The sequence below is a fragment of the Taudactylus pleione genome, unplaced genomic scaffold (genome assembly GCF_031769625.1).
Source record: "Taudactylus pleione unplaced genomic scaffold, aTauple2 ptg000377l, whole genome shotgun sequence".
Taxonomy (NCBI): Eukaryota; Metazoa; Chordata; class Amphibia; order Anura; family Myobatrachidae; genus Taudactylus; species Taudactylus pleione.
In genome coordinates, this window is record NW_028284778.1 from 7,190,802 (window position 1) to 7,204,132 (window position 13,331).

Sequence of the window (13,331 nt, forward strand, 5' to 3'; positions counted from 1 at the left end):
CCGTGGCGCCTCGGGTGTTCAGCTTTGTAAGGCATCCATGTGGTTTTATGTCCATACCTTTGTGAGGTATTATGCTTTCGATACCTTCACCTCTCAGGATGCTTCCTTTCGCTGCGGATTCTCCTTCCTGCACAGGAGCGTCCCCACCCTTAAAGGGTCTGCTTTGGGACATCCCCAAGGTATCTTTAATAAGAGATATGGCAAGAACTTGCTTTGTTATCTCTATTTCAACGAAGTCCATAGGGTCCACAGGACTCCCTCCCTGTCGCAGCTGTGCTTCAGATGGGCTTTGTTCTGGTCACCGGTTTCTCTGTCTCCTTCTGTGTGAGAATGTGATACTTGTGTGTTCCTGGCTTCCTTCTCTCTTTTGTTCTCCTCCTCTGGCCTATGGCTTGTTATATAACTGAAGGTGCCTTTGCCTGGGGCCGGGGTATAGGAGAGGGGGCCCCGGTGTATCCTGGGACTAAAGTTTTAACTATGCGGTGCCCGATGACAACTGCCATTGCCCATACCCCAAGGTATCCTGTGGACCCTATGGACTTCGTAGAAATAGAGATAACAAAGGTAAGTTCTAACCATATCTCTTATTTTGATGAGTAATTTAGAGTGAAGATCTTGCTGATAATAATGTAGAAGATATAGAGGGAAATGAAGAGACACTTGTGACTGATATGAAGGCAGAAGATATAGAGGGAGAAGAAGAGACGTATGTGACTGATATGAAGGCAGAAAATATAGAGGGAAAAGAAGGGATGTATGTCAGAGGGGATCAGAAGTGTAAGGAAGAAATCCATACAGATATCAGCACAGGTGAGTAATAAACACTGATTACAGAAGAGCATCAAATATTCTCTCCATACAATGTAAAGACAGTGTTCAGTTTGATTTTTAACCAGTGTTTGTATGTTCACATGTTAGACTTATGCTCTCCCCCTCACATCATGTCACTGTGTGTTACTAGCCCAGAGATCTGACCAGTCTCCTCCCCACACTCTCTATGCAATGTGCTGATGTGAATTACCTGGGTATTGAGACTTAACTTGTTATGTAACCCTGCTTATTATTACAGTTCATGGATCACAAAGGCAAGACAACAGGGAAGTTATAACTATATCTTTATAGTGTGTTATGGTTCGAATACAATACGGTACATCACACTAAGTGGTGCCTAAAGCATTTGCCATGTTGATCGCCAGTCCCCTAGATCAAATGTTACCCACACAGTGCACCTGGGAGGGGGCAGCACCCCACACCCCAATTACTGACAGATGTCAGTCACTGCAATCCTGTTTGCCCATCCAGAGACACAACTCTCACAGAACAACTATACACCCCCTTATGTGCTGTCTATACCCCTCATCCACAGTATATGCTGCACATTACTACTATACACCTCCTTATGTGCTGCTTATACCCCCTCACCCAAAGTATATGCTGCACATTACTACTGTACACCCCCTTATGTGCTGTCTATACCCCTCACTCACAGTATATGCTGCACATTACTACTATACACCCCCTTATGTGCTTTCTATACCCCTCACCCACATGTATATGCTGAACATTACTACTATACACCCCCTTATGTGCTGTCTATACCCCTCACCCACAGTATATGCTGCACATTACTATTATACACCCCCTTATGTGCTGTCTGTACCCCTCACCTACAGTATATGCTGCACAGTACTACTATACACCCCCTTATGTGCAGCCTATACCCCTCACCCACAGTATATGCTGCACATTATTTCTATACACCTCCTTATGTGCTGCCTATACCTCTCACCCACAGTATATGCTGCACATTACTACTATACACCCCCTTATGTGATGTCTATACCCCTCATCCACTGTATATGCTACACATTACTACTATACACCCCCTTATGTGCTATACCCCTCACCCACAGTATATGCTGTACAGTACTACTATACACCCCCTTCATCCACTAGGGGACACTGGAGGCTTCAAGTCAGTGGGGTACAGACGGTGCTGAGTGGGAGCTGGCACTTTAAATTTTAAGAAGTGTGACTATCTCCTCCCCCTTTATAACCCCTTTCAAGCCCAGTCTTCGTTTGTGCCCGAGGGGAGCTGGATGTGTATGCACACTCCTCCTCAGGGTTTTGTAATCAGTTAGTAGCGCTGCTGCGCTGAAGTACAGAAGATTCCAGAGGACAGACAGGCAGTAGTTGCACTGCCTGTCTGCGTCGATGGAGCTGCCGGTGGGGACCCGCTCTCATGTGCACTCACTTTCCCGGGCATCCCCGACTACAGAAACCTCCGTCTCCACTTAAGGGGTCCCACATGCTGCTGCTTGCAGCGCTCATAGGGGACCCCCATCAGTCATTACCGCAGCAGTCAGCTCCGTGAGTACTACCTGGCCCCCTGACTAGTGGGGTCGCCAGGTTAATATCCTAAGGGGCAGTATATTCAGCAGTAGGCTGCTTCGACTAGCAGAGCAGCCAAGCGGCAGACATTAATGTGCCTAAATAGCTCAAACAGCTAATACATGGCACTCAATTACTGAGACAATATGTCTAGCTATGGCTCAACATGTTGAGCATACAGTTCTAGAAACACATAGCGCTCTTATAGTTAAAATTAAGCAGGGGGCGGAGCTTAGCTCCGGAGTCCTGTTCCTTCCTCCCAGTGGCCCCAGCACTTTTCTGGAAGTGCTGGTGGCCATTACACGGAGGGACTCATCTAAACACTGCTGCATGAAACTGGTAGCCTAACCAGGACTGTAAGTACACAGTGGGGTTTAGGCTGGTCAGGAGAGCATTTAAGTATCTGTGATTACTTCCTTCTATGCCTAGCGTTTTCTGGCACTGCTAGGAGCGCTATTAGGGCAAGTGTGGCTCTCTTCTGCCTCTCTGTATCCCAGTTTTTTATTTTGACCTTTTCACTACACTTTACTGTTGTTTGTGTGGGGTCTGTTTGTATCATGAGGCTCTACGGTGTCTCTAAATATTGTGCTGATTAGTTTACACAGGGGCAACCATCTAACTCCTTATTGTGTAACACAGATGGTGTGGTGATTGGCATTGCTGTGTCGCAACGCTGGGGTCGTGGCTTTGGATCCCACTGTGGTACTTGCTGTGTGGAGTTTGTGTGTTCTACCTGTGAATATTGCATCCTGAACAATAATCTTCAGGGATGTCTGATTCGCTGTCTTGGATGGCACAGGTTACACTAACAAAGCAAATGAGCTTTGGCCAATTGGCTGATGGAATAAGAGATAAGCTGCTGTTAAGGAGCTTATTCCGTTAGCATAACATATAGCTGAAGCTGCGTCTTACCTTGGAGAAGCGTCCAATGACATTTGGGTTATCGCCTCCAGGAGGTGATTTTGGCGCGTAGAGTGCTGTGGCTTAAGCAATGGCATCTCTGCTGAGCTGGTGGCTTCTCGGAAAGATAGAGGGGCTTCCGGGTCAGGGGCTCAAGAGGCATTGGGTGAGGTCCATTAGCTAAATCCATGGGATCTCAAAACCATGGCCTTTTCCTGTACTACTAAACATTGTCAGATGGGATAGAGGTTTTTATTTTATGCAATCCGACAGGTATTGCAGATACAGGAGGAGGACACTAGTCCTGCTCCACAGTATTTCTTTCTAAAGAAACAAAAAATGTCAGCTTGGGAACATCCGGATAAAAACATTTCAGATGTCCCGGCGGCTATTATCTTTTTCCTTTAAATAGAAAATCTAGTGAGACTCCCACTACAGTAGATCCATCGGGTTTGCGGCTGTTTAAGTAGTCGACGCTACCAGTTCCTGGAGCCATGTCTTTTAAAGAAATGGCACAGGAGTTTGCAGTGCTCTCAGTTCCATTTATACAGCTGCAGGTGTGATACTGCGTCCTGTTATTGTAATCTGCTGAAGGCGGATGCAATATCGAAGAAAGCTGTGAAAACAATTCCATTCGCGGATAGTGTATTACTTGCAGTGGATCTAGATAAATGGATTTCTCAAGCTACTGAGGGTAAATCCTCTTATCTTCCATCTGCGGCTCCTCCCCCTAGAAGTTCTTACTCAAGATTCTCGTTTCGGTCCTTTAGTGCTCCGGGTTGTACAGGAGGACCATCAACTTCCCATGGTTCCTGAGGTCGGGGCAGAGTCGCAACAACATCTAGTCAACATGAGGTTAAGTCCACTACCAAGCCTAGTGCTTGACAGGCTTTCCTCTCACCTGAGTGGGAGCACGTCTGGACGGAATCTTGTATGGACGCTTGGGTCCGGGATCTCATCACTCGGGGATACAAGCTTGACTTTCAGTCTCCTCCTCCATCTTGGTTTTTTACTGCAGGTTTGCCAGTTTTCAACGACAGGAGTATCGATTTACAGCAAACTATACACTAGCTTCTATCCACTAGAATGGTGGTCCAGGTACCCAGACATCAGACCGGACAAAGTTTTCACTCCAGTCTCTTTGTGGTTCCGAAGCCTGTCGGCTTGGTCAGACCTACTCTGAACTTTAGAGGCTATTAGGTCATTTCTAGGTTTCTCAACCTGCAGTATTAGGTATTAATTTACCTCCCTATGTCTCAGTCCTATGATTCTGTAATATTTTGAGAGGTAGAACAAATGGAAGAATTACCCCAGTGACCCATCTTTATATTACACCCAACCACCTCAATATCTTTGGTTTATCACCCTAATGCAAGCCTGGCCAAACTGTGGCTCTCCTGCTGTTGTGAAACTACAAGCCCCAGCTTGCCCTGCCACAGTTTTGCTATTAGGGAATGCTAAAACTGTCAGGTAATGCTGGGATTTGTAGTTTCACAACAGCTGAAGAAGAACAGGTTGACCAGGCCTGTCCTAAACAGTCACAGTGACTGGCTTATTACATATCAGCCTGCTGCACATAATAACGTGTCACGGTGACTGGCTTATTACTTATCAGCCTGCTGCACATAATAACGTGTCACGGTGACTGGCTTATTACATAGCCTGCTGCACATAATGTGTCACAGTGACTTGCTTATTACATATCAGCCTGCTGCACATAATAACGTGTCACAGTGACTGGCTTATTACATATCAGCCTGCTGCACATAATAACGTGTCACGGTGACTGGCATATTACATAGCCTGCTGCACATAATGTGTCACAGTGACTGGCTTATTACTTATCAGCCTGCTGCACATAATAATAACGTGTCACAGTGACTGGCTTATTACTTATCAGCCTGCTGCACATAATGTGTCACAGTGACTGGCTTATTACATATCAGCCTGCTGCACATAATAATGTGTCACAGTGACTGGCTTATTACTTATCAGCCTGCTGCACATAATAATAACGTGTCACAGTGACTGGCTTATTACATATCAGCCTGCTGCACATAATAACGTGTACTACCTAGCGTGAACGGATCAAACAAATAACTACATTAATTGAGACTGTTACACGTTCATATTAATTATTGCTAGCGGCAAACGATTTTTCAGAGCTGAAACATAACGGCAATGTTAGATCACTAATTACTAACCCAACTTTTCCACAAATTATTTTATTTTAGCTGTTTTTATGTCTCTGCAATAGTAGGACAAATGGATTAAATAAATTATTTACAATATACATATATTATGTTATGTGGGAACATGTTCTGATTTCATTTTAATGCAAGTACAAATAAAATGCAAATGTTGGTAAAGTAAAATATATGATCTATAGTGCCTCACTCAACAAAGCTCCCCTTGTATCCTTTCTTCTCCTGTATTATGTTTATTAGGTACCAGCCCAAAGTGTTCCGAATTAGGTTGTACGAAGCACAATAGGGGTGAGATAAATAATGATTAATGATGCCTTTGTTGTGGTAATCTTGGTTAACTATTTTATTTCTATTAGATGGACCCAATACAAGGAATACTCTGGAGGAGCATCTCGTGTGGTCTCCTCATTTAAAATTAGAAGATAGGAACATCACACAATGGTCTCCAGAAGAAAACCACGTTACCCTAAATATACATCCAGCACTTCACAGTGCAGATATAACATCTGATCCCTCTATTCTTGAGGAATGCTCTCCTGGTAACTCTCATATTGCTTCACAAAGTACAGATCATGGCAGTGATACAATAATGTCCTCTTCTGAATTTCAGAAATGTTTTACAGATAACCTAACTGAAGCTAGTCACACAGGTGATAGGCCATTTCCATGTTCTGAATGTGGGAAATGTTTTTCACTAAAATCATATCTTGTTAGACATAAGAGAAGCCACACAGGTGAGAGGCCATTTCCATGCTCTGAGTGTGGGAAATGTTTCACTCTGAAATTATATCTTCTTAGACATGAGAGACGTCACAAAGGTGAGAGGCCATTTCCATGCTCTGAATGTGGGAAATGTTTTTCACTAAAATCATATCTTGTTAGACATAAGAGAAGTCACACAGGTGAGAAACCATATCCATGCTCTGAGTGTGGGAAATGTTTTGCACACAAACAAGGTCTTGGTATTCATGAGAGAAGTCACACAGGTGAGCTGCCATTTCCATGTTGTGAGTGTGGGAAATGTTTCCCACGAAAATCAGATCTTGTTATACATGAAAGAAGTCACACAGGTGAAAATCCATTTCCATGCTCTGAGTGTGAGAAATGCTTTTCACAGAAATCACATCTTGTTGCACATCAGAGAACACACACAGGTGAGAAACCATTTCCATGCTCTGAGTGTGGGAGATGTTTTAAACAGAGCTCACAACTTGTTAGGCACAAGAAAAGTCACACAGGTGAGAAACCATTTCCATGTTCTGAGTGTAGGAAATGTTTTATCAGCAAATCAGCTCTTGCTATACATGAAAGAGTCCACACAGGTGAGAAACCATTTCCATGCTCTGAGTGTGGGAAACATTTCACAAATAAATCCGCTCTTGTTCCACATAAGAGAACTCACACAGATGAGAAACCATTTCCGTGTTTTGAGAATTTGAAAAGTTTTGCACAGGTTACACATGAGAGAAGTCACACAGTTGAAAAAGCATTTCCATGTTCTGAGTGTGGAAAAAGTTTTACACAGGAATCCCAGTTGATTATACATCAGAGAAGTCACACAGGTGAGAAACCATTTCCATGCTCTGAGTGTGGAAAATGTTTTACAAACCAGTCATCTCTTGCTAGACATAAGAAAAGTCACACAGTTGAAAAACCATTTCCATGTTCTGAGTGTGGGAAAAGTTTTACACAGAAATCACAGCTGATAATACATGAAAGAAATCACACAGGTGAGAAACCATATTCATGTTCCGAATGTGAGAAATGTTTTAAACTTAAATCTCAACTTGTTGAGCATCAGAGAAGTCACACAGGTGAGATGCCATTTCTATGCTCTGACTGTGGGGAATGTTTTTCACATAAATCACATCTTGTTCTACATCAGATAAGTCATACAGGTGAGAAACCATTTCCATGTTCTGAGTGTGGAAAATGTTATACACAAAAATCAGCTCTTATTACACATCAGAGAAGTCACACGGGTGAGAAGCCATTTCAGTGTTCTGAGTGTGGAAAATGTTATACACATAAATCACCTCTTGTTATACATGAGAGAAGTCACATGGGTGAGAAGCCATTTCAATGTTCTGAGTGTGAGAAATGTTTTACACAGAGATCAGATCTTGTTAAACATCAGAGAACTCACACACATGAGAAGCCATTTCCATGTTCTGAGTGTGAGAAATGTTTTATACAGAAATCAGATCTTGTTAAACATCAGAGAACTCACACAGGTGAGAGGCCATTTCCATGTTCTCAGTGTGGGAAATGTTTTTCACAATCATCTCATCTTATTAAACATCAGAGAACTCACACTGGTGAGAACCAGCTGTTGTAAGACATCAGAAAGTCAGTTTAATTTCCTCAATTGGTAGACATGAAAACGGGAATGTATTAAAACTTTACATTTAAGATAACTAATTACATTCATTGTTTATATAGCTCCTTTATCCAAATAGGATTCAAAACACTTTGCATATTTGTATAAGGTGAGACAGCCATCTTGGATGTGCGCAGTTGCTATTCTGAGTAATCATCAGTAATGGAGAGAACATATAAACTCCACACAAATAGGGCCTTAGGAATAGTACCTAACACCCCCAGCACCATGAGGCAACAATTCTAACCACTATGCCACCATGCATAGTAAAAATGCTTTAGTTTTTTTAAATGTAAATGGAATAAAAACAATGAAATGTACAGATTCTACTAACACAGGGTATTTACAGCACTGAGTTATGGAGGGCAGTTCCCGTCACACAGTATATTAACATGGTATAAAACTATTCACATATATAAATTAAGTGCTATCAACCAGACTGGAAGAGATGAAGCATGTGTGGAATTTATTACAGTTTCCTTATCCTGTTATACACCCGTAGCAGAATTCCGTAGGTCCTGCTCTCTGGGATTACAGCTGTCATAGGATGATGCATTGACCATAAGCTCTGTAGTACTGTGTAGATAGGCATTGTCTGCACTAACCCCTCCAGCCATAATCTGCCGGCTATGGAGCCTTGTGATGGCTTGTTGTGCTGGAAGAGCCCGTTTCCATCTGAATGCATGACCTGAATGGGTGTAAATGATCTGCAAGTATAGTTACATAGTGTCTGCCAGTCAGTGATGTCTGCAGATGTATCAAGGGTGAATGGTTTGTGTAATGGTCAGCAGAACTTCCTCACAGCACTAAGACCTTGGCTGTGATTCCCACCAGAGCCCTAACTGTGGAGTTTGTATATTCATCCCATGCTTGTGTGCATTTCCTCTGGGTACTCTGGTTCCAGCCACAATCCAAAAAAATACTGGTAGGTTATCTGTCTCTTGACAGAAGGTGACCCTATTGTTTCTGTGTTTGTTAATGTGGTAGAGAATATGGATTGTAAGCTCTACTGGGACAGGGACTGTTGTGAATGGCCAAATCTATATATGCTATATAAATAACTGGTAATACAGAATAACCCCCCCACACACACACCATAACAGAGCAATGAATACCCTGGACTTTCCTTTGTTACTTTGTAGTGTCCATTGCCTTGTGGGGTTTTCCCAGTCATCTGCATGATACAGTTGGAACCTCAACCCGTTAATCCAGGCATCACGTTTCCAGTGATCTTGTGTACAGTGGTGGTGGTAATGAGCTCAGGTGGTGGGCAGAGTTTTGTGCCCTGGGGTCAGCAATGTGGCCCGATTGGGGCATCAGCTGTTATACAACATAGAAGAAAGGGAACGTCGCACTGTACAAATGCTGATATTTGTGGCTCCAAGACTCATTATTGATGTTAGCTGCATCAATGTTGCACGCCGGTTGTATATTACAGTGTTGTCCACGGTCACCCAGAGTATTTTGCCGGCCACGGTGGTGTTGCATGCTGGATGTCTTCCCTGATGTTGTGTAGTCGTGATACACCATTGTAACTTACACATAAAAATTTACATTTCATCTTAATTTCGGAGATGGAGTCATCTATCAAGCTTTGTTCAAAGTCACTTATATCATGATACAAGTGCAAACTATATGTGACTGCAGAGTCAGGTACTGAGCTAATTGGGACCTCCTGCTGTCCTATGATCTGTACAAAGGCAGAGCAATCTTCTGTATAGTCTTGTCTGATCTCTAGGAAATCAGCTGCTCTCATTCATAATTATCAGTAACTGAGAGATCTGTATATATACACAGAGAGATCTGTATAAATACACACCAAGAGATCTGTATTACCAAGAGATGGGTATATATACACTGAGAGATGTGTATATATACATACCGAGAGATCTGTATATATATACACTGAGCGATCTGTATATATACGCTACCTGTCACAAGATGTAAAACACCTCTATTTTCTAGTTTTTATTTAATGTAAGTTCAGGGAATAACCTGGAATGGTACAAAGCTGGTAACTGCTGGGGGGTAAAGAATGTTTTGGTTAGCAAAACCTTAAATATATTGTGAATATTGGAGTTATAAAAAGCCTTTATCAGAGAAGAACTGATGGGCTTAAACCTACAACTATTCTTCAGTAATGATAAAGAGGGTGCCAGAGGGCTGGGCAGCACCACCAGCTACCAAGGGCTGGAAGGTCTTATGGACCAAAGAATAAAAATTCTGTCTATTAAAACTGGCATCCTGTGAGATACTGGTGAGTTGTCTTGAAAATGGTCTGTAAGGGACCTTAACATCAACAATTGGGATGTGATAGCAAATCGCCTGTCAGAATACTGTCTGGTGGTAATAAACTAACTTTTTATTGCTTTAACTTAAGTGAGTGCTTTTCCTACATTAATATATCTAACCTTGAACATGGCAGTGTATACAGTATGTGTATATATATATATATTATATACAGCCGTGGCCCAAAATTTTGAGAATTACACAAGTATTGGTTTTCACAAAGTTTGCTGATTTAGTGATTTTAGACCTTTTTGTCAGATGTTACTATGGTATACTGAAGTAAATTTACAAGCATTTCATAAGTGCCAAAGGCTTTTATCGGCAATTACATTTATGCAAATCGGCAATATTTGCAGTGTTGACCCTTCTTTTTCAAGACCTCTGCAATTTACCCTGGCATGTTGTCAATCAACTTCTGGGCCACCTACTGACTGATGGCCACCCATTCTTGCCTAATCAATGCTTGGAGTTTGTCAGAATTTGTGGGTTTTTGTCCACCCGCCTCTTGAGGATTGATCACAAATTCTCAATGGGATTAAGGTCTGGGAAGTTTCCTGGCCATGGACCCAATATTTCAATGTTTTGTTCCCCGAGCCACTTACTTATCACTTTTGCCTTATGGCAAGGTGCTCCATCATGCTGGAACAGGCATTGTTCATCACCAAACTCTTCTTGGATGGTTGGGAGAAGTTGCGCTTCAAGGATGTTTTAGTACCATTCTTTATTCAAATAAAATGCATAAACAATCAAACCCCTAGGCAGTAAAAACAAATATACTTACTAAAAACATGTCTTAAAACTTGCATAAAGTGTAAAAGATAATTAAAGACAAAAAATGCACATAAACAAGCTATAATACAAAATACTTATAAACAAATGACATAAGCATCTATCACTAAGTTCTCCCCAAAAAATATAATAAGCATAATCACATCATCAAATTATCTCAATACATAAAAAAAAGTAACAAATTAAAAAGTACACCGATAGATATATATGAGATTAATAGATTTATGAGATAAATATATATTAGATAGATATGAGATTAATAGAATAATTAATTATAAAGAGCTCAGCATCTCGAAAACTAAAAATTCTAATCGATTGAGATCCTTTCTGCCCAGCTACATTTTAGGTTAGTTTGATTGTATAGCTGTAGTATTGTCTGATGTTGTGTTACAATGTAGATTGAGGAAAGTGAGACTATTCCTTTATACATAACCATATTGTATTGATTCTGTGTACTAGTTATTCAGGGGGGTTGTTATTGTACTACTGTTTAGCTTGTTTTCTTCATCTTTGTAAATCCTGCAATTGTGTACATGTTATTTATATTGTAAATGAATTAAATGTAGAATATTTTTTCTTTATTTGTAACATGAATATCTAAGTTGATGGTCTTACCTCCAAATACAGTACGCACTTAGCATTTCTGTTATCATTTGTTATATATGGTGCTAGGTAATATACAAAATAATCCCGACAATGGTCTGCAAATTTCGGGCCTTATTCAGATTGAGCCGGATATCCAATTGCAATTTGTGACTTTTTCTGCGACCTATCCAGACTCAGCCATTATCACAGATCCGCAACTGTGGCCCCCCTCCCACTCATGTTCCTGCCTCAGACGCGGCTGCGTGCCGCTGGAGGCGGGGTTTTACTGTGAGCACTGACATTGCTAAATATTGCGGCATACAAGGGAAGTATACTGCAGGTAATGGACGGACAGTAGAAAATAAGCACCCAAGTGGCTTGAAGCAAAATTCCCCTTAGGATCCTATCCAAAATTCTAAATGATTGCACATATCCTGTGGTTAGTAGAAAACCACATCAGACATGTGGGTACAGAAATTTGGAAATTACTGTCACAATCTGGTGTAAGGAATTCCTCCATGGAGGACAGGGAGCCCGGGGGGATAGGATGGCTAGGAGGCAGCTAGAGAAGTGACAGTACTAGTTCCCTCAATAAAGGTCAGTCCAAGGTGTTGGCTAGACCTAACCAGAGGCGTGGTGTATAACCCACTCGGTGGTCTTCACCAGTGACTCCTCCTGTTGGGATTTGGGTTTTGCCACACTGAGTCGTGGCCCTCTGGTTAGGTACGTGGGAGTGATGAGGAGACTAGGGACTGACACTAGTATAATGAGTGGATTATGCACTGGTATGCTCTATGAAACGTTGCAGGATTCAGAAGCAGGTTACATCAGGAATTGACACAGGAGATCCAAGCACAGAATAGTAGAGATGGACGTGGACTAATGAAAGGTCAGATACTGGATGCTTTGGGTTACTCGGAAAATCTGGATGCAGGGCAGTGTAAAGACACGGAATGGAGATAACTGTTCAGGTAACTCAGACGAGGGTTAGTGCATAGACACTCTGTAGATTAGGTCAAGGAATGCAAGTAACTGCAGGGAACACAGACGTGGGTGAGTGAACTTGATACACTAGATCCAGTAATGGAATACAAGTAACTATAGGGAACACAGATGCAGGTGAGAGAACTTGATACACTGTAGATAGTCACGGAATACAAGTAACTGCAGGAAACCCTAGCAGACCCCAGGGAGAATACTCAGCCACCGCTCACTTCCACTCCCAGTGACTAAACACCTAAGCCCAAGGACGCCGGCACGGAGGTGAGTAGGGGCCGATCCCAGGCTGCATCCTCACAGCTATATCTATAAATGTCTAGCCTATTTTATTATGGGAGATACTTCAGTTGTCTCTCAAATCTAATTTCAGTATGATTCCAAAAGAATTGGCCCATTGAACTACATTTCCCATGATTCCTGGAGGATAAGTAACACCACTTCCTAACCACTAGGACACCGACACTTCCTTCCGGGTTTCTTTCAAGCATAAAGCACCCTAAAGATGGCCGGACCTAATTCTCACGCACAAGAGAAAACTACATATTACACAATTCCCTGAAGATGACTCCGATATATGACCTATTCATTTCCGGGATTGTGGTGACATCACTTCCCCCAACCCAATCAGGGTTTTTTTATTACATTGGAGATCCCCAGATTGCTTTTCTAGAAGCAGACTGGCACTATGATACAAGCCACTACTGTCCCACACCTGAAGATGCTTATTTTACACATTAAGTCAGGTACGCCATCATCACTAACTGCTAATACCAGTAACATTATTTATACCA

General features: G+C 42.0%; 2 protein-coding genes across 2 annotated transcripts in view; one reads left to right on the plus strand and one right to left on the minus strand.

The window, feature by feature from the left end:
- LOC148508100 (uncharacterized) overlaps positions 1 to 11,480 on the plus strand; it is a 186,045-nt gene extending 174,565 nt beyond the window's left edge. The window contains 2 exon segments of the mRNA XM_088445156.1: positions 6,317 to 6,922; positions 7,061 to 11,480. Of these exon segments, the coding sequence (XP_088301282.1) occupies positions 6,317 to 6,922; positions 7,061 to 7,836 (1,382 nt within the window). The 3' untranslated portion in view covers positions 7,837 to 11,480.
- Positions 1 to 13,331, minus strand: part of LOC148508103 (uncharacterized) — an 88,033-nt gene that overhangs the window by 29,011 nt on the left and 45,691 nt on the right. The window lies entirely within an intron of this gene.